We start from the raw sequence: 22697 nt of genomic DNA on the forward strand, positions 1-22697 counted from the left end.
TCATCCTGCCAGCTGAATTCTAACATTGTTCTAACATCCACTCCACCAACTTCATTTTTATTAAAGATCCAGTATTTGCAACCTGATTTGTATGATTTATTGTTGACTGTGGGACTCTTGGAAGAGTTTATCAGCCTCTGGCTAATAAATTTGCTACTGTGGTCCAAGAATTTCTTGTAACACTTTTGTAAGCTGACAACTCTGACATGAGGCTCTAGGAAGGCTGTGAGCAAGTTTCTTTTGTCTGTTATTAGCTATTACCTTTGATAAATTATTGGACTAATCTCTGCTGACTACTTAATGCTTGAGAATTGCTCTGTTCCTCTCTCCAGAAGTTCAAATCGCAAGTAACTCTCGAAAGGGGAGAGAAGGGAGAGGACAGCAACGCTCCAATCTGTCCCTCCGAGCAAGAACTACAAAGACAGATGGGGAGCAGGTGAACCAGCAAGAAATCATTAAACTAAACTCATCCTCCCAGATCTCTCCTGTTAAGCCATCCAAGTGTGAGATAAAGCACGAGGTGTGCTGGCAGTTCTCAGCTTCCCTCTTTTCTCCTGTTCCAGCATTTGGACTGAGACAAAGACAGTTTTCAAACAGATGTTCCTTCTGCTCTCTAAGTCCGTTCTCACAGTGCAGAGCAGGAGCGATGCAGGGTAACTCCTGGCCTGTATTTACATTTTTTCTTTCTTTCTTTCCTTCCTTCAGTTATCCCATCTGCTTATGACGGCTTTTTGGGCCCTTGAGCCATCCATGTGTCAAAAGCAATTCGCGCTTTGCCGGTGCTGGGAGGAACGAGGCAGATCAGATGCGTCGTCCTGAAATAGAAAGAGTGAGACACGTATATTGAGCCGCTGAGTGAACCTGTGACCGTGCTAAGTTTTTCTTCCAATGTGAAAGAACTCCTTTCATATCTTACAGTGTGGATCCTATTCAGAGCTGTGATTTCCTTTTCCAGATTTAAGGGCCTAACAGAGGCCTCTTCAATCTGTTTAGGTTGTCATTAGCCAAGACCGTACCTCGAGCCGTGGTGTGAATCGGTTCCGTTTATCCACCTGGCTCCCTACGCTGACTTAGCAGCCCCGAATCACTCATGTTCCAAAGCATCTTGTTGTGTCCCAGGCTGGAAAATTCCTTCTTCCCAAAAGAGGATGTGGGCGATTGTGAGGGTGGTCTTCACTTTTTATGTCTGAAAATGCTTTGGAAATGTTTCTTTGGCTGAACTAGAGCTCTTCAGCTGTCCAACTTGGGCTGTTGGATTCAGAGCCTTACACAGAACCCCGGCCTTCTGGTGCATCATAGTTTCCATAACTGTGCTTCATGGTGACTGTCAGAATATTTCTGCTCTGGGTGAGGAAGGCTTTATTTACTTGCCTCGGGACGGCTCCGTGGCAGATTTACGGAGCTGGTCCCTGTTCAGTCTTTCATTTCCATTCCCACAGAGTATTCCTGCCGTGGTCCCACATCCAAGGCTCGGGAGTACAAAGCCTCTCATATCCTCTCTGTTTTGTTTCTTTTCGTAATTGATCTGTTTGATGTCTCTCCTGCAGGTAGGCCTAATAGGTTCTAGAGACTTTTTTCTTTCCTTTTTATTATTTTCCTTGAAAAATGAAAGAAAAATGTCCCCACACTCTTTCTTTTTTGTTTTTTTTATCTTGCAGTCTGCCCATTTTTGGTTAGTTATCACTACAGCTTCTTTTAGAGCATCCCCTTGGGCTCTGGCTCTCCAGAAATGAGAATCCTGTGCAGATGGTATCTTTAGGGAAAGAGAAAATGACTTACCTTGTCATAATGCAGGTCTGGAAAAACAATCTTGCTTAGCGTTTGTGTTTCCATCCACCTTCCCTTTTAACAGGGGAATATTATGGTGAGGAGGTGATGGATTCTGGTCTGAGTGTTTAACTGATCATTGTACATCATTCACCTGGAATGCTGGTCACAAGAATTTGTAGTCTGCGTGTAATTAGGGATTTACGAAGACCGTGTGCTGTACATGCTTGAAGGGACATAGTTGAAATGTAAGAGCCTTCAAGGCAGCCTATAGGTATGTCACAATGCCCAAAATCTTAAGAGCTAGGGGAATTTCCTGCATGATTTATGCTACAGGCACAAAACTCAGGAGGGGGACTCTGAGGTGACATTTGAAGAAGCACAATTACTGGGTAAGTAATTTTTTTTTCACTTTCTTTCCTCAAAGCATGCTGGAATGAAATAGTAGTCACTAAGAAAAGCCATTACCAGCCTGTCCAACCTAGAGTTAAAAGGACTTGAAAAATCCAAATACTAGTGTGACACAAAGTGTACTGCTTGCTTTCTGGGTCCACCTGCCATCCTTTGTGCATGCAGCCCCTGGCAGTAGCTGTGAAAAGAATCGTGGTGTGTTTGACAGATATCTCCTAATATGCAACTTTGTTAGCAGAAGTAATCTTGTGAACCGAACCATTACATTAGAACGTAAAGGTAATGATTTGTGACGTCGCAGTAGTGTTGGGGAAAATATTTGCTTGATATGCCTCTTTGTGCGTGAAAGTCTCTGTGTATGTATTCGGATATATGGTACCTGTTCACTTCCAAAGTGCAGCACATACAAGAATTCCTGAAACCAGCATCACGGTAAAGTATAGCACAGTGTGATGTAGTTCATAGGTATATTTTAATACTTCTAAGTATCTAATATTAGAATATTATTATCTAGTATTTCAATATTTTACAAAAAGAGATTGATTTCCTGTCTTCTGTAGTTACTTGAACATGTTCTGATATCTTCTCCTTTGAAAGCATTTTTAAGGGCTACAGATACATACTGACAACTTAAGTTTAAGAAATCTGTTTTGGGTGGGAAATCTGAATGCATGGAAGGAGTAAACCAGAGCTAAGTTCAAATTCTGAGCAGTATCAGAAAAACCCCCAATGTTTTATAAGGACCTTAAATTTATTTCCTGATTTTCTCATACTTGCAGATGTTGCTCAAAGAGCTGCTCCAGCCTTCCTTCTGTGGTAATAACAAGGGAGATCATAATTATTCCTATGGTTTTAAGCTCATCTTTCTTGAAGTTTCCTCTCTTCAATTTTTAATCTTTCCTGTATCTCGCTATTCACTTCCTGTATGTTTGCTGGCATGACATCTTCACTTTCATCTGCACCACACAAGCTGTAGTTAGATTTGCTCTTTGACACTGACCCCAATTTTTTTGCAGTGTGCCAAATTACCTTTTGAATATCCATCTATAGAAGAAATCATCCATCAGATTTAATAGGGTCAGTTCCTCTGGCTAAGACTGCCGGGTGCAAACTGGACATCATGGATCGCCTTTTTGTGCAAGTTCTCTAAACCTCATGACAGCAAGTGCTTGAATAGCAGTTAGAGGTAACAAGCTTAGGACAAGAAGAATCTTCATCGTTTTTGTTGCTGGCCTTGTTGTACAGCGTCGGCTTCGGTCGTGCTCTGGAATATCATATGTTTGATCAGTTATAGAGGCTCAGAGCAAATACGCAGCTGACAGCATCAGAGTGGCTGGGAGCACAAATACCTTTTATTTCTATTAGAATTTTCCACAAGCTTTGATTCTGGGAAGCGAAGGAGATGAGACTACAGCTTTTCTCATCTCTCTACTAAATCACCCTGTGCTTCGGTCTAGACTTGCAAATTTGTTCTCAAAACCATTGTCGTCCTCTTACAGTCTAGAATCTCATTAAGAAACTAACTGCAAAATCAACTGCTCTTGCTGACATGTTTCCTGATTTAGATGCAGCTGGATCCAGCTGGGTCTTAATGCCTGAGATAGCCCTATCGAAGGATTTATTTTTTTTTTTCCCCTCTTGACACGGTTAAATCTAGTTGCATTAGGAATTTAATTAGGAGTTAGTTTAATTGTGTTTTGAGCTGTTCTTTCTCCCATTCAGCTTTCCTAGCAGGGGCTGTGAGTCAGGAAGACTCTTGAGTTCTATTTCTGTCCTTGTCACTAACACTAACGGCCTTGGACTTCTCTGTGCTGGTTTTTTTTCTGTTCCCCCAGTGCAAATCAGGCTTCTTGTCCTGCTTTTTTCCTGATTGTGGTGGGTAGAGAGTGCTTACCTCTGCAGATCTGAGCTGAATAGCTCTCTGGACTGTCTGTCTGGGAACACCAAGCAGAAGTTGAAACTTTTTTTTTATTGCAACTTGCTGGAAGGTGCCTTGTGGCTGTGTGATGGAAGGTGATTTCTTCGAACTTCATAAAGAATTTCTCCATCGCTTCCAGTGATGGAGATCAGTTTGCTGAGCAATGGTCTGCTGTGTCTTTGGCTATTGTGCAAGAGAGAGTGAGCTGTGATAGTAACTGATGTAATAAAAAACCACCCATGCAAGTTTGAAAACAAGCTGCCAAGACTTTGCCAGAAAAATCTGAAGCAAAGCCCCACTCACCCGCTGCTTGAATTACTCTGTGATATTTACTTCTAGATAAAGTGACATGTAGCAAGTAATTCACAGTATCTATCTACCATCTAACACTAAACAATCAGCTGATGTATTTGCAGGCAGTAGGCTGACGAGGTTTGAAATTTTGTTTTAGAATCCGTTATGAAGAGCCAGAGCACATGGGAGGAGTTGTGTACTCGGGCTGGTGCTTTGGGTATGAAAACACGAGCCTTTATCTTGTGTTTAAGGAAAAATTGAGTAGAACAGTGGCAAAGGCAGCTGGCAAAGAGCTGAGGCTTTCCTGAGCTTTGGGTGTCGTTCTGAAGGGTGTATTTGCAGAAATTTGCTTTTGAGGAAGTGGCTTTGTGACCGGAATCAGTCTTGTGTTATCTGGGAGGCTAATCAGCCTCCTGCCCCATTGCGGTTGTGCGTATAACCCCAGTGTTCACTCACACAGATCACCTCCTTGACTAAGAGGTATGGGACTGTCTTGATGCAGCTGCAGCAGAATAATTTATACCCTCCCGAGTCGGGGACCTTGCCCAGGTACATGCGCTTCTTGCTGCCGTATTGCCATCACTGACGCCAGGTGTGTGTAGCCAGGCGTTGAGTTTTGACCCTGAATCAGCCACTGCCATCTTGTGCAAAATGATTGTGGGTCTGCGAGATCACTGGGTGAAAGAATATGAAGCACAAATCCCCCAAGTGAACTCAGTCCCACGCTGTTTAATACACTTTGGTTGTTTCTGTTTATTCTGCCTAGTGCTCTCAGAAGAGAATGAGGTCACAGGTGGATAAGCTGAGGCACGTGGCAGTGGAAGTTGCCCGACGGGTGTATGGGAAGGGTCAGGAACGGAAAGTCGAAGAGATTGCGTTCACTTGATTTTGTCAGGGCTTTCCTTTGGTAGTAACAGACTGGGGTTTTACTGACAGTCACCCCCTTACCATCAGTTAAAAGAAGAATGATACTTTATTTGAAGTTAGAGAAATGAAGTGACGTTAGATTAACGCTTACCAAGGTGAGACTCCATAATGGTTATCAGCTGTTTGAAAGCCTCTTAAATGAAAATCTCTGCAGTTCACTTCTTGTTTTACTCAAAGATGAAAGCTAACATGGATGCTAGAAAACAGGCAGGTTAGCCAGCATGTCTCTAAATTGCTCAAGTTCCTGTTGGGATCTATTGGATTTACTGTAATCTTTAATTATAAAATGTAATTACTTTAGAATGGATTATCAATGTTGGTGTCCGTTTCTGTGGGTTGCTTGGTAACGTCTTTCATGTGCTGAAGCACTATCTGTTCTGCGAGTTACAGGCTTTTAAACCCACGAAGTAAAAGCCTGTGGATATTAATGTCTGCCTAAATGGAACCTTTCAGTCAACTGGAGTTAACACGCAGCTTTTTTGTTATTATTTTGCTATTACTTAAAAACATTTCTAAGGACAGTGTCTCAAAGAAGTAGCCTGAGAAGTTGCTCAGCTTTATGTTAAAGATTTTCAAATCAATTCTAGCCTTTTTATAACATTCTGCCATGGTGTTTGTATGGATATTTATATCTCCATGTGATAATATTAAAAACAGCAACAGATAATAAACATGGTACTGTTTCATTACCTTTCCTGCAGTCAATCCTGAATTATACAAGTGTATGCAAGTCTGATTCGAAAAAAATACCATCCATTATTCCAGATAAAAATGGCTTATCCTGATGTGTTCAGGCAGACTTTTTCTTCTGTCTGCAAGACTGACAGGCAGTTCCTCTTTTTCTCTGCATCTTGTCATCTGGCAAATTATTTTTTACACAGCTGGGGAAAATATATGGCATTATATTGCAGGTTAAAAATCCAAACTAGAACAGGGCTATTTTGGGGTAGCAAGAAGGTTAGAGATGGGAAAGAACAGGTCCTAGTTTTGAGACTGATGTGACAACTACTCTTCTTCCAACTACAGAGAAAGGAAGAGAAACCTGTCTGGTAATTTGAGGTGGGAAAAAACAAGTAAGAAATACAGCAGAGAAAGAAATACTTAAAATTACACCCACAACCACCCTGTTTTTTTTTTTTTTTTTGGTCTTTGAAAAGCCAGGCTGGAAATTTCTTAGATAGCTTAATAGTTAACTATTTGAAGGGGGGTTGAAGAAAGGAGGCTAAAGAGCCACAAAAGTGGTTATCTTATGAGGATAATGGCTTTGTGTAATGTTCCTTGGAAGTTCTTGAAAAGGACTGATTGGTTGGTATATTTAGATTTCATCTTTTAAGCATTTACTAATTATCGCAGGCGAGATGGATAAAACTAATCAAATAGCTGTTTGGGAATGCTCTGCATTTTGAAATCTTCCCTGGTAACAAAAGGAGGGCAAGTGATAGCATGGGGGATTTTTGTCTTTTTTTTTTTTTTTTTTTTTCCTCTCTCTGCTTTTTACAAGTACATAAACCCAGGGATTTTCAGTGGTTTAGTTATTACATATATTAAAGAACATCAGGTTTGCACGTCTCTTCAGAGAGAAAACACTTCCTTGGTCAAGTTTTTATCCTGAGCCCTGTTTCTTCATTATCGGGATCACAGAACTTGCTAAACAGCTTCTTGTTCTGAACTCATCCCGACTGCCTTTCCACTGGACTCTCGTTTTTCCATAACCTCAAGTTCCCTGAAAATCAGTAAAGCAGTGGCACTCTAAAAATCAAGACCATAGTACACATGGGCAGAAATTATAAATCCCAACTGCTCAGTATCTCACATGTTACATCCTGGGTGCCAGCCCGAGGAGCAGTGGTGCCCTCCTGTAGTATGTCACCTAGTGTGTGCGGAGAGGGAGTGTTATCAATTTTGTTGATGCTTTTATTTACTGAGTCTGGAGTGGTGATTTTTATTGTGTGATTAGGCATATTTGATGTCGGAAAACCTAAGAATTCTTGTTAAGACATGTCAAGAGCAAATGGAAATGAGAGAACGGGCAAAGCTGTGGTAGCGGTGTAGGTGCTGTTGTGGTGTGCTTGTTAGTTTTATCAGACAGAGAAGTGTGGAGTATCAGTGGAAACATGAAATACTTTGTATGATTTCCTGCGGTATTTGAAGGGACACAACCACTTGGTGTTTGGCTCAGTATTTTAAAGGAGAGTATTTCTAAAGCTGACTTCTAAATATAAATATTTCCATACATTAAATTAAAAAATGAACTGAAAGCAGTTTAACCTAGCCTTGTTCTACATGGGGTTTGTGCAATCTAAATGCTGCAGTGCTGTGAACCTGCAAAGACGTGGTCGGAGACCCTGAGCCAGCAAACAGCTCGGTGCAGGCCTTGGCACTCAGCACCCAGCTCCGCCTGGCTGCAGGCTTCTGCCCGTCTGAAATACTCGTGGGCTTGGGAGCGAGATCTTTTTTGGGTTTGGATGGAGCAAAGCATAAGAAAAGGTAATGGCTTAAATGATGAAAGTGATAATGTGGGTTTTCAGGATTCAGTCAAGTTACTTGTAGTTGATTTTAATATATAATCGTCTAGCTGGGTAGCTGAAACTCTTGAAAGTAAAAAGTGACTTACAGATTATAGAAGAGAAAGAGCAATCTGACAAATTTGATTATAAATTTGGAAGTCTCTGCTATAAATCAGCTGCAAGCCAGGGTGATTAGAATTTCAGGGCCAAATAGATAATTGTCTATTAGATGGCAGATGGCACACGGGTAAGAACAAAATCTAAAATTATGGATCTATTTCCATAATTTTTGTGGTTCCGGTGCCATTTTTCAAATATAAAATGGCACAATGTTAATGCTGATGTATTGTGATCTGTCATGGCTAGAATGGCATAAAATATTCACTTCTAACCTTGGCGTCTCATCAGAAAGCTGACTTAAACACCTCGCTATGCAAATTTCCATTTTTGTACCTCTCAGCTACATCCCCTTATGTTTCAGCCCAGCGTTTGGAACCTCTGTCAAAGAAAGCTCCCAAAAGCTCCATCTCAGTCCTCTCTACGGTGTATAAATGTGGAGTCCTCGCTTTTAGAAACTTGATGAATCTCTTTAGTGGTTTGGAAGTTGAACTGCTAAATTTGGATTGGAAAGACAGCTGCAGAAAGCCAGAATGGGCAGAATGGCACAGATGCTTTTGGCTTTTAAACTTTTCCAGTTGCTGCTTTTGGACCCATCATTAGAGAGGAAAGCTTGATCTTGGGAGATGGGAGAGTACCACATGCATCTTGCCTCCCAAATATACAGGGTTTAAAAGCGGTGAGCAAAATTTTGTTCACATAAAGGAAAACTGACAACGCTTTAGTATGATGAGGCAGCATATCCAATCTCATCCATCCTCTGTCTGCCTGATTATCAAGACAGAACAGAGAAGGAGGGTTTAAGACACTGCAGCCAGCACAGCCCAAGGAATCATTTTGTAGTGGAACTTTCTGCAACACCGTGACAAATGCAGCTTAAATGGTTGAATAGGCAAATTAAGAATAAACATATTTATTCAAATAGCACTTGGGAGTCCTGTGTGAAGTGAGTCACTTTGGGGTGTCTGTCAGCAGGCCTTGTGTCCCTCCTTGTATGAGAAGACAGAAGGAGAGCAGGAGATTTCCTTGTAGGGTATAAGCGGTTGTTGAAGGGAAACCTGGAGTAGTTTTCTCGCCTCTGATGGAGGTGCCAGCGAACTCTGGATCCCAGAGAGCCATCTGTGCCACTGTGGCAGAGATGCCCAGGTTTCTCACACGCTTTGAAGAAGAAACTTCAGACCTTGTGGAATGGAGGGGTTAAAGTTGAGGGAAGGAAATAACTTTAAATTTCATACTCAGCTTAAAATGAGGCTGATTCAGAATTACAACGTTAGGAGTTTTGTGCAACAAAACAGAGTCATTTCCACATCCTCTCCGTGTCCAGGATTTCTGCGTGCCAGAAGGGTGGGTCCTCCTTCCTCAACTCCAATTTAGAAGAGAAATGAACTGAATAGATTGCCTAGCTGTTTCCTTTCTGGGGCATGAGCCCCATCACACTGGGGGAAGGCTGTCTTTGTGGAAACACCATCGTTCCTGCAGTAAACTTCCGGATCAAGCTCTGAGACATAAAAGCATTTGCTAGGTATCATCAGAGAGAGTCCAGAGTTCCTTTAAGATTTGCCCTGTTACATTAATGCAGAGTGAGAACTTCCCATTTAGAATATTTTTGCTAGCTCTCTGGGGTTTCTTTCAGTGGCAGCATTAAAATGAACACCCCGAGTCATATGACTGAGGCATGTTTGAGTGAATTTTGTGGAGGTTTTCTTCCCCCCCCGCACCCCGGTCATTATTTAGTTTCCTCGGAGCAGAGCCCTCCAGTGACTTATACATCCCACACTGAGGTTTTTAAAACCCAAGTTGACTTTATTTGTTTGTCCAACATTCCTTCTCCTGGTGGTGTTGGAGTCTGAATGTTATCAGTCAGTTCAGCAAATGTTTATCCTTGTCCATATGCCGAGCTCTGTGAAACTTTACTTTGGAAGCTTGATGTTTAAAACAGGGCGGCGGGGGGAATCTGGTGATACGGCTTTTTGTGTATGTGTGCTAATTAAGGAGGGTGCTGCCAGAGGCTTGCAATGTTGGGTTTGTGAAACACACAGCTGGGGGGAAGGACAAAAGCAAAAACTGAAATGACGGTAGGAATTTCAGACCAAAGTAACCTGCATATTCTGATCCTGAAATAGAGCAGTAAATGCTGTTGCAGATACTAGATGGGGCACTCTGCGGAGGAATGATTTGTTTTAAACTGTCATTTTCTCTCAAATGTCTTGTTTGAGTGAAGCATTTTAGAAGACTGTTATCTTTGTTGAGCGGCGGTGGAGAATATTGTCGAGTCTCTGAAGCCACCTTCTTCCCCTTTGTTATCTGACTTTTTTCCAGGGATTGAATCAAAGAATGTACAGGTCACTGCGATGCTGGGGCTGACACTGCTCAGAGCCAGGCTGTGTGGATTATAAAAGGGAGCTTTATTTAAGGCAGTCCTTAGAACCTGACAACTCCTAGTCTCTCCTAGCTGAAGAGAGGATACTTGTAGGTTTAATTTTTCCTACTAGCTGGAGCCAAAGGGGCAGGAGGACAGAAAAAGCTGTGCTGGTGTGTGTGTGTTGGAATGTGCACAAACACGCTGCCTTGCAGCCCTCAGGGAAAGGTTAATGTGCTCAGCCTGGGCAGGACAGTTCAAATGTCCCAAATGGAATTGTTTGAGTTGGAAGGGGTTTCTCAGAAACCACACAGCCCATCTGCAGGACTCTGTTAAGAAAGCACTTTGGAGTTTTGATAGGAAGATATCAAAATGTCATGGATTTCCCCTTTCTCCTTTATGAATGTATTCTGTTGATTAATAGAAAGACAATTTCTGTGCAGTCCTTAAGCAAAGACCAGTTTCTTCCTTTGCTCACCACAGTATTAAGTGTGTTGCATACCTCCGTAGTGCTGCTTTGCCCAAGTTGTAGGTGTAACGGCTGCAAGGTGGGCAGATGGTGGGTGGTTTTGCAGTTTGATCAAGTTTCATTATCACTATCATAAAGAAATGCAAAAACTCAGAAGATGACATCCCTATACTTAGGGACATAACAGCTTTGGCCGTACGTTTTTAGCCCATTTTAATTACCGTTTGAAATACTGATACTCCACGAAAAAGGTCAGAAATTCAGAGATGGAGACATCTTTCTAAAATTCCCACTTCATTTGCACAGCCCAGGGCAAAAGCGGAATTTCAGTGTGTTGGATACTGTGGTACTTCAGAAATGTGCCAGTCCCAAGTTCTGCACCAGGAGCGATGAGTTTGAGACTTTAGTGTTCAGTGTGAATTAAGGTTCTGTAAATAATGGGCTATTGATTGCCAGGTTTAGTAGTGAATGGGACACTCCCATTCGTTCCCAGAGCTGAAGTTCAGAAAACTTTCAGTCCTGTTAAGCACTTTCATTCAATTTTTCTTTTTACAGATGATGAAATTTGCTTGGGATAACTACAAACAATATGCACTTGGAAAAAATGAACTGCGACCCCTGACTAAGAATGGCCACATCGGTAACATGTTTGGTGAGTTCTGAAACAATTTTAGTGCAATTTTGTTGAATTTTTTAAAGGTCATGTGTCCACGTCAGTTCCTTTCTCCGCAATGCAGTGAGGTATCTGTAACAGCTTTGATCTCTTTCCTCTTTCCATTTTTATGAAGCGAGACTTTCAACACAGCTCCTACGGGTTACTTACCCATATCCCATTGCTGGGAATCTCATTCCTCCAGGCATCTCTCAGTGCCCAGCCTGCAGCACCTCTGTATACAGATCTAGCACCAAACGTGTCTGAGAACAGTGCTAAAACCAACCGGTGTCTTTATTAAAACATGAAGTCAGTCCAAACCTGACAATGCTGCTATTTGTCTAAGCTTGTAGACGTCAGGGCCTGACCAAACTGAGCATTTTCTCTCTCATTGCTCCACTGTTGAGCAAGATGTGAATTCCATGAAATATTGAGTGAGTGAATCAATATTAAAGGCTCTTTATACTATGTGCTTACTGGCTTGTATAATTTTACTTTTTAGGAGATTACCTTTTTTTATGTGAGCCACTTACATAATTTCAGTGCTATTCCCCTGCTTGTTCTGGTGGGATACTTGTTGACCTTTTGGGATATAAATTGTCTTCTTCCTCATTTGCACTCAAAGCATTTCCCCGCTCTGCCTGCTCTGCCCTAGCTTGGCCTTGCCTGCAGAGGTTGTGTGATGGTGAGGCAGCCAGCAGAATCTGCTTTAGCAGCCCTTTCCCACCCGTCCTTGGGGAGCACTTGCTGTACAGAGGTCTCTCGGCTTCTTTCCGCAGGAGTCTGTTTTGCAGAGATTATCTCCCAGAGTCCCTTGCCCGGATTAGGGTGGAATAGAGTTCTTTAGTGGGCAAATTATCTGTGTGCTTTATTTCCTCGGGGCGAAATGATTGGGCTAATACACTTTGAAGAAACACTCCCATTGCTGGTTTTGCACTCTCTAGGTGTCCCAGCCCTTCTCCGCATCAGGTACATGCCATGGGGGTGATCTTTCAGACTGTAGATGTGAAGATCTACTGCTTTGTGTGGAGACTGAGGACAGCCTCCCACGCAGGCCTCAGTAGCTTCGGGGAGCTGTGAGATGTGTGTGAAAGTGAAGGTCTGAAGGTGGAAATAGCATCACGTGTCTTCTAGGATGGCCAAAACCTTGAGGAGCAGCAGCCCTGTTTGGCCTCTGGACTGCAAGGGCAGGTGGCCCTGATGGAGGTGGCAGAGGAAGGGCTGGCATTTCATTTAGGCACAGCGCGGGGAGAAACCTCCACTCGTGGTGCCACCATCAAGTCCTTTTATTGCCCCAGATGAGCCACCTGACTCTTTAGTTCCTGCAGAAGTACCAGGAGGGTTAACTCTGGTTGTGCAGTGCTGGAAGTTGCACGGAAGCCGCGCTAACGATTGTTGGGGTATCTGGAGGAAGCAGTTTTGACCTTGTACTAGCACAGGCTGTGTATGACCAGCCACTGCTCTTGCCCAGTCTCACTTTGTCAGGAGCAGTGATTTGGGTTTGTTTGTCCTTTGCCTCCCTCCTTCAACGCCCCAAGAGTACTCAGGTTTCTTACTTGACAATTTGCATTAACTTCAGCACTAAGTTAAGCATTTTGCAACTTTTCCATTCTGGCAAGCTTGTCAAAATTCCTCAAGGAGCGTGCCTGTAAACAGACAAAAATATTGAAAGCTTTTAAATGCATTTATCATGCTAAAACAATTGGCAGTACTTATGCTTGTTTGTAGCGTGCCTGTGAGCACTCTCAAGGAAAATTCTTTGGAGCTCAAGGATTTGCAGACAATTGCAGAAAAGAAGGTACATGGTACATTTCAGCCTCTTAATAGGCTTTTCCTCCTTTTAACCGCGCTTGGTAAAGAACGGAAACATTAGGCAATCCATAGCTGCAGCCTACTATCCCTCTGGTCTCCAGAGACTTTTAGAAATTAGGACAGGGCACTCTTCGCCTTCTTCCTTGTTGCCCATTGCCCCTCCTGTCACATCATGCATCTTTTTATTCCAAACTGCATATGTAATGAGGCAAATCGGGTACTCTCCAGGCTGGAGGTGTCAATATTAAGCTGAGATTTCTCTGCAGCTGCTTCCATGTGGGAGGGAAGGAACCTCTTTGGGGCTATTTTCAAGTATGTTTGTGTGCATGAGAAGCAATCAAGTTCTTGAAGGGTGATACATTTTCCTGCTGTGGATGTGATGCTCACTTGTAGCCTAGCCTTCAGTTTAGCAACCTCACCCTGGGGGAAGCAGGGGAGCTGCTCTTTATCAAATATTCTCTCTAATCAAAGTAGAAATACAAAATAAACATTCACCTTCTGCTCCTGCTAGCATTCTGCTTCTCTTAACACCCATGAGCTAACATCCCTCCCCGACGTCTGCCCCGATGTCAGGAAAATCACAGGCAGAAGAACTCTTGTATCTCGACCCTAGCTAATCTCCTTTCTCCTCTGCTTTGGAAGGTGGCAGGTCGCATCGGGGGGACTATCTGTCCTGTTTCCATATTTTTTCATACCCAGAGATCAGACTGGCCCGCTACCCAAGTAAGTGCTGGACTGCTACGTACCCCAGAAGGCAGCGTTCCCACTCACTTGGACTTTGATCTGGTGACTTGGTCTTACGTTCCTCCTTGTGATTGATGCTCTCCAGGTCCTGTTCCTAGTGCATCAGTTTCATCAAGATTCTCTCATATTCTGAACATAGCTTATTTGTACAGAAGTCTTCTGATTGCTGTCATTTATAATCATTGCAACTTGAAAGCCCTTTCCTTAAACCCGCTAGCTGTGGTTCTTTCATAAGTGTTATTTATTCGTCTGTGATGCTTGTGATGAGATGTGCCATGCTAAACATCCCTCCAGTGGGTAAACATGTTTTAGACTTGCAGCCATTTCAGATGTGTGATGATTTCCCTGGAAATTATACCATGGAAATGGGCAAAGCACACTACTAGGGTGGAAGGATGATCTCTCTTAGATTAAAACCTACACCACAAGGCTGCAATGTGAATGACTGCACAACTGTGGGGTTTTCAGAATTATCTGCAAAATTTCTTTCCGTACTTAAGCTAACTCAAGGGAGACCTGCAGAGTATCTGGGCGCTGTTAGAATCAGGCTCAAAACATACTTGTTTAGGAGAACCATTTAAGAAAAATGGCCCAGCTGGGCTTGTGGCTAAGGGTGAAGGCTAGAGATCTGCAGGTATGTATTCTGTTCCCAGTGCTGATCTAGTTATTTTAACCCTTCTTACCCCAGCATCTCAGCATTCCTGTCTTTGGTGTTATGAGCATTAATTTAATTGATGTTTGCAAAGCATGTTGAATTCCTTGGAGCGAGGCTGCTGGAGAGGGCAACCGTATTATGTAGCGCAGCACTTGAAATGCACCTGTCACTGTGATACCCAGCATTAGATAGCTGAATTATTATTCTGCCCGCTCCCTGGGTCTGTCATAGCCACTTATTTTTCTGACAAAATGTTTTTAAAATCCTGTTAGCTTTACAGAGTTTCTCTAGCTATGGGAGAGTGAGCTGGCATCTATTTCTGCTCATGCATCAGCTGAATTGTCAGTTATGTTTTGATTGCACAGTCTTTTAACAATGATAAGGTAAGAAGCCCGATTTTCAGATACCTCTTGAAGTATGCAGTGCTGGCAGCAGAAGAATCCTTCTTTGACTTATAACCTGAGCCAATTTGCTCTGAAATCAGTGACAGCAAGTAAATACGGAACCTTGCTGTGCTGTTAGACAGTCATTTTTCACCACCTAACTGCACATTAGTATATTAATTTTATTATAAAAATAGCAATCCTTAAATAGGTTTCCCCCCTTTTTTTCCTCTCTCCCCACCTGAAATCACACCTAAAATTATGAATTGCCTCGTCACAGCCATTGCTTCTCTCAGCATATGCTGAATTTGTGTATCTTTGAGAGGCATTCTAGCTTTATCTGATGTGAATCCATGTGACAACTGTCACATTTAGGACACAGCCAGGTCACCAGAACTGGATGGCAAAGATCTGACAGCAGCTGGACCTAAAAGATGCAAGGTGTTTAGACTTCATCCTCGTGTAGGGCCCTCCACGTTGTTCGTTTGACAGAGTACACAGGGCTATCTGCACAGGCTGGGTAACAGATCTTGGAAGATCAGTGGCTGCTTAGGCTGGGTTTGTGTACTCAGCGCAAACTTTGGCCTGAACTTCCCGACAGTTTGTTTTGAAGACAGGAGGTCATTGGTCTCAGTTGCCTGGAAATAGTGCTATTTTGGCTCTCCAAGATAAAAAATGGGTTTGAAGTGGCTGGGGAAGAAAAGTAGTGACCACATGAATATATACAGAGAGGCCTCTAGAAAGTACCAAGTTGGTTGTCCTGAGATCTGTAAACCTTCAGGTTTCTTCTCCCTGGCAAATGCAGTGCAATCCTACTGGACTTTCTCATTGCACTGTGACCTGCCCAGTCTCTGATCTGGATGGAAATTCAAGTAACATCTCTCTACTGGACTTGCACCCCAAACTCCTTTCACAGTGACTTTTAACAGTGGGTAGAGTGCTCTTTGACCACCACCTCAGGTGCTGGGCCCAACTGGACACAGAAGGCTCCACGTCCCAGTTAGTCCTTCAACCATCCAGTCTTGCCTGTTGAGCCAGACATTTTCCAAATAGCTGCTTCCTTCATCAGTGATTTAGCTAGGAAACCATGAAGCAGGCAGGAAATGTTCCCACCTCAATTAGAAGCAACAGGAGTTGATGTATGAATATTTAACATGGAAAGGTAATTGGATGAAAATATTAATTTAGCAACATTCTAACTACCAGAAGAGAAATGGTATCCTCCAATTGTGCAATCACTTGGTGCAGCTTTTCTGTTCTGCCTATGAGTCTCTTTCCCTGTGATCACAAAATTACAAAACCCTGGAGTGTCCTTTTATGTGATTAAAATAATAATAATAATAATAATAATTGCTCTCTGAATTTGTATGCTGAATTATTCCTGCTGCCTATTGCACATGACAGTAGACGGTTGGCTCCAAGGTCTCTTTAAAGAGAAAAATACATATAGTAATGAAGATGTTGCTGGAACACTGTTGCTCCCTGGCATCATCTTTTTTTTTTTTTATGTATAATGTTAGCCAGTTGAATATTATTTTCAGGAGGGGCATTTTGAGTTGATGTTGGCTTTTGCTGTCACTGAAATCTGTAGCAACAAACTTACTTCCAGTCAGCAGGAAGCAGTGAATCAGGATATCCTCCAAATATCAAACTCGGAGATTGGTTGCATGATTCATGTTAGAGCTGACATTTATCCCTGTTACGTTTTGGTTTTTTTTTCCCCTGCTTTCCACCTGCCAGAGATCACTCCTTCCAGACACCAAGGTTGTCATTAATACTGTAGGAGATCCGTTCCCACTCTGCTCACACCTTGGGTCATGCTGGGAATGGTGGATTCCTTTAAACGTGCTGTTTCAAGCATTAGCTCAAACATCAGGGCTCCACTGAACCCTAAACCTCACACAGAGATTTAAGCTTTTTACAGTGGCTCAGCTGACAGGTAGTAACTTGTCAACTTGAAATACTCATTTAAAAAGTTTAAACAGAAAAAAAAAATAAATTAATGTCTCATATAGTGGCCTAGGGCCTTCTTCAAGCACCTTTGCTATCAAAGCTCTTGTTCTGGGGCTGAACTAGATCTGATTAGCTCCATCATGGCAGCAATTCTTGAAAAAAATTTTATTTGAACCAAATAGATTCATCTCCCCTCAGCTGAGATTTACATCTTAGAAAACAAAGAACAAACTCAGAAAATTCAGTGGAAAACAGCCTTGGCCTAAGATGTAAAGCACAGATGCACGTTGCAGTGTGTCTCTGTGTTCAGCCCTTTAGATACAAGGACAGCTGCAAAGATTGGACAGCGAGGGTTTGGTCTGGGCCTGCCTTTAGCAGGAAACCAGGCAAACTTCACATTATCTCAGTGTAAAACCATTAATCATCCCAGGCTTCCTCATGAGTTCCATGAACTTTCCATTGACCCTGAACAGTTTTGAGTTTAATGAGGCCTAAAAGTAAGAGAGCATCTTGGGATTTGTCAGAACTGCTTTGCACAGCAAAATGGAGGAGAAGGAAACAAAAAAAAATTTAGAAAAACAGCCATTAAAGTAGCAAATGAAAGCAGAAAAAGAAGGAAAATTCTGTTGTGATGTTGTGACTAGAGAGTGTTCTTTGGGACCTCATTTCAAGATGCTGAGGAGTCGAACGTACAGTGGTATGGAGGAAGCAAGCCACGCATGAGCAGCCCTGTTACCATGCAGACAGGGGAACAATCCAGGCTGTAACTATTTTTTTTTTTCCTTTTTTCAGACTCTGGAGGCTGTATTTCAAAATACAGTGAGCTTGTCTTTAAGCTTTTTTCTTCTTTTTCTTTGTTTTTTTTTTTTTTTAAATCACCCCGTTATGGATGTTGTTTGTGCCTCATTCCGGACACTAATTATGCGGAAATAATTGTCTAATCTTCAGAGATATTGAGCGTGTGATTAAAAGGCAGCCAACTGAGAGTGGGTGTAGTTGGACTGCTCACCGATTCTTCTCTGGATTATGGAGGCGTTGGTGGCAACTCCACAGCGAAAGCTGAGTTGGAGGCTTGGCACTTCCAACTGGCTTGAACTAACATCCAGCATCCACTCCAAGGATCTTAATGGTGCCCCTCTGGGAAGACTTGATAATAACACAGAAAATACAGAGTTGAACACCAGACTTGGAGCTCCTGACGACACAGCTACCTCTGCTTTGGTCAGAATAACAGCTTTCAGAAATGCTGAGGGCCGTTTGTCTTCTACCCACCATTTGCAATGAGATGCTTTACATAATTTCCACTGCAGACACAAACTCACGTGCAGACATGCGCTACCAGAAACTACATAAAAAAGCAGAGCAAGTTATGAATATATTTTAAATGTACTTTTAGCTGTGCCTTTTTATGTTGGAAATATCTCGAGACTTCTGGTTTTCTTATCTTCATCCCTCTGTATTTAGCTTTTCGTTGTTTATTCAGAGGAAATGGATAGTTATAAACTGTGTAGCAAAACCCCCACTTACCTTCTTTGTTTTTAATTCACTCCTTCTCCACTCTTGAAACTTCTGAAGAGATTAGGCAGGTTCAGAACTGGCTTTGCTGTGTTAGATTTCACATTTAGAACTTAATTGCTTTATCATATCTCTTTTTGTGCTACTGCTGAAGTTTCTTGCCACCTTCATTATGTATCTCATTGGATATTCGTCTGGATTAGTGTTAGATTTTGACATTTTTCTATTCACCTTCAGGAGATCGCATTTCAAATGGCTCCTGCTACAGAATTTCCTTTTCTGTAATTTTTCCAGGTACTTGATTCCGATATTTTTTTTCATCTCTGCTGCCTTTTGGGACGAGAGAAGTCTCTTATCTCACTTAATCAGTAGGTTTAACATCATCCCATAGGACATCAACTTTCAGATTTGTCACTGGTTTCAAGGTTGGATATATGTGTTCAGAATATTGTGGTAGGCACTTGTCGTTTGAAGACCTTTATACTTTTTAAAAATACTATCTTTTAGCCTCTCAGGATTGTTCTTGTCTCCAGAGAGAATTTTTTGGGGAAGTTCAAGAAAATCCCTTAGCCTTTGCTTGAGGCATCAGTGTAAAAAACAGGGAGGATTTTTCTGGTCTTACTAAAATTGTTCATCCTTCTTCTGATGTTTTATTCTCAAAAAATCTACTGCACCCTAACACACTTTATATGCAGCTCCCAAAAGAAAAACGGAGGAAAAAACTCAGTGCAGGAAAATGAAGGTGTTTCAGGAGAAAGTTCTAAAGGCAGAGGTTGTTTCCATACAAATTTCAATATACCCATAATATCCTTGCTCTGATACAAACATGCAATTAAGAACACCTAAGTTACGCCTATTTCTCACCACAGTGCTTTTATCTGAATACATGATTACATAGGGATATCATTTCTTCACAGAGCTGGAGGATGGGAGAGCACAAATTATGTGAATACTAAAGCATAGTGTGGTCCAAGATCACAGCATTCCTGGTGATGGTCTTTGCAGCAGCCTTGATTTGTCTGTCTCTCATCTTAATTTCCAAACTCAAATCTGTGCTGTGCGCTGCAAGAGAGAGCAGATAATTCAGGAAGAAAGAAACTGAGGATCAAGTTTTTCCCGTACACGAGAGCAGAGAGCTTTCATTGACTTCACCGAGGCCTTCTTCAGGCATCTGGAAGTGGAAATCGCCTTCAGGTATTAAAATTGACACCTTTTGACTAGGCTAGAACATTCCTTCTCTCTTGGAAAGCTGCATCCTGGTTGCTGTGGGAACCAGCATTTTTAATTCCCTGACTTCTGTGTACATCCAAAATTGTAACTGTGATGTACTCTGTCACTAAGGTAGCTTTGGGGGTTTACAGGGAATCGAGCCATCAGAAAGCATTTTATGTAGCACTTCCTTCCCTCAGAATCACTTTGGTCCATCTCCAAAGGGCATCTTCATGAGGCTTTTTGGAGACCTGCAATTCTCATTCATCTTGGTGAGTAATCACAGAATGAGAAAGAAACAGTGAGAGGTCATTTAGTCCTTCCCTTCTTCAGCCATCCCTAAGCTACCCCTTGTTGGAAAGTCATCGCAGGCATTCTGCATCAGTGCTTTACAGTTTTAAAGCTTGTACTGGTGTCTGACCTCGCTCTCCTGTGGAGAGTTAAGCTGCGACTTCTTGGCCTCTCCCTGTGGATGTAGAGAATGGTTTACCATCTTATTCTTTGCAGCATCTCTCTTGTGTTTTTGCAAAATGCTGCCAAGCTCCCTTCAGTCTTCTCCCCTCAAGGCTGAGCAACCCCAGAGCTTTCCAGCTCTAATGGTAGGTCACATTCTGTGGCCTTCTCCTCAGTGCTGTTGCTCCCCCAAAGTCTCCAGGTGAGCCAAATGTTTCTTGAAGTGGGTGATGTGTCCTGGTTGAGGCTTTACCAGTGCAGAGTGGAGAGCAAGAGCCCTTTCATGGCTTGCACGTGACACACGCTATTCACCCGTCCTGGGGTGGGGTTTGCTCATTTTTGCAACATTACAACATTGTTGATTTAAGCTGAATTTGTGATCTGCTGTAGCCTCGGTACTGTTTTCTGCAGACTGCTGTCTAACCATTTATTCCGTATGCTTTGTGGTTTGTTGTTCTTCCCTCAGGGTGAAATACGTTGTGTGTCCTTATTGAATTGCATCCTGGTTATTTCAGACTATTTTCCCAATTCTCTAAGATTATTTTGATATCTAATCCTGTCAAGCAACATACTGGAGAGCATTTGGAGTCTTTCAGCCGGGGTCATCTTGGTGTGACTTTAACAATATAGGAGAGAAAAGGAAGAATATGGGCAGATGGTTCCAAGTGATGGAGTTACCATGGCTTAATGTGTTCCTGCTCATCAGCTGAGACATATAATGGACCATTTGCATTCTCCTGACCCATTGCATTCACAAATAAAATGTATTTAGATTCTTTCATCGTTGATTATTAGGGATCTTAGCTCAGATTGTGAGCAGTATCTGGATTGATAGCAGGTGTCCAGGCCCAGCACCTCCCATTCTGTTGCATACTAAACATCATAATTAATCCTATTAACGATATTTTGAGGCAAAGGACAGTTTCATTCCTGTATCTCTGAATTCTTCTCTCACACCTGGGCTTGTGTTAAGGACCAGATCATTTCTGTGAACGCACTGTGGGAGGTGATGTTTGCTTGTCTGGACTATAGATAAAACCATGTCAGGGATGAGCAGTTTTATAACCCAAACTAGAACGCACTGTCTGTTCTGCAAAGCCCCTCCAGAGCGTATCTTATCTGCTGAGGGAAAAATGCCGTCTAGAGTTACAAGCTGCATCTCTCTCCTGTGCTGTCATAACACATCTGCCATAGCCACTTTTTGGGAAGTGTGTTTGGAAGATAGAAGGGCACATTATTCTTGATTATTATAACAAAGAGTTTCTCCCTTGAATTCCAAGATGAATTAACAGTCTCTGCTTATTAACTGCTACCTATGTCTCTCAGAGTCCGTGGATAATAGTTGCAGGTAGGATGTGTGTGTTTGTTTTAATAGGCCTGTTGGGACCCCTCTCGTTAAATGATGCCAGTCCTCGAGGAGGTGTGTGAAGGAGCAGTAAATAATATATGATCAGATTACCTTTAACCAGTCTAAAATTAATTTCAAACATCCAGAAGAGGAGAGACCAGCAGTGTGTTGCCCCACCAGTATTGCTGCTGTTGTCTTCTGCTTAACCTTCTTGAACTGTTTGTCCCAGAATTACTCCTTGCTTGTCAAATTACCTATCTTTGCCAGAAGTAATTACCTCTGCTTCGCTGACATCTGAGCCCTGTTGCCCAAACAAAGGAGAAAACCTCTTTCCCGAAGGAGCATTTGAATGATTATTGCTTTCAATTTTCCGCTGAGCTCTCCATAGCCGACATAGTCTGCCTGCAATAGAATCCGTGTGTCATGGGAAACGGATTGGATGCACGTGGAGAGTGGATTTGCAGTATCTCTCCTGTATCAAGGGTTGTGTTCCTGAGGCTCAGTCAAACCGCTTCCTCCGCTATGACACTCCTGAATAGAAACGGTTTGATTTGAGCTCCAGGAGGTTTGGAGTCATGCCGTGATGGGACAGTGCCTGTTGTTGGAGGATCACTAAATGATGAAAGATGGTTGGAGAAACTGGGGAAAAGAGGATTAAACTGGGGAGCTGCTGCCAAGTATTAAATACTTAAGAATCAGTTGGCAATAGGTGCTTATCATATATCTTCTCTCCCCTTCCACTGAAGGAAGTAACTGAAGGGCTGTTACTATGACAAGCAATTCATTTTTATGCTGAACACCTTTCTTTTTTTTTTTTTTTTCCGTGCATAATAAGACTATTTCTAACCTGTTCCCACCAGGCTGATCTCCTCTAGACACAGCCTACTTTGCCATGTTCCTAAATGAGCATGGGCTCTCTTTTTCTCTCTCTCACCCATCACTTGTTCAGGGGAGAGCTGCCATTGCTAGTTCAGTTTGAATGATAGACTTAATTCTTCAGGGGAAATTGATATTTGAAAAACATGAGTGGTTTGTAATCCAAAAAAGCTATTTCTTCCCCAGCTGGAACACATTCCGTATTAAATTTGATCATAGCAGCCTAAAAGCCAACACTTCAAGATGCTTCTCCGTGATGCCAGATTTACCTAGAAACTGTGCAGCACATATGCTAACACCCATTGTGCAGTGCAGGTGGAACTGTGAT

The 22697-nt window shown here is 42.3% G+C and overlaps 1 protein-coding gene across 1 annotated transcript in view; it reads left to right on the forward strand.

Moving 5' to 3' along the window:
- MAN1C1 (mannosidase alpha class 1C member 1) overlaps nucleotides 1-22697 on the forward strand; it is a 68568-nt gene that overhangs the window by 11973 nt on the left and 33898 nt on the right. The window contains exon 3 of the mRNA XM_074807363.1: nucleotides 11325-11421. Within this exon, the coding sequence (XP_074663464.1) occupies nucleotides 11325-11421 (97 nt within the window). The remainder of the gene's footprint in view (nucleotides 1-11324; nucleotides 11422-22697) is intronic.

The sequence above is a fragment of the Strix aluco genome, chromosome 26, assembly GCF_031877795.1.
Source record: "Strix aluco isolate bStrAlu1 chromosome 26, bStrAlu1.hap1, whole genome shotgun sequence".
In the NCBI taxonomy this organism is placed as follows: Eukaryota; Metazoa; Chordata; class Aves; order Strigiformes; family Strigidae; genus Strix; species Strix aluco.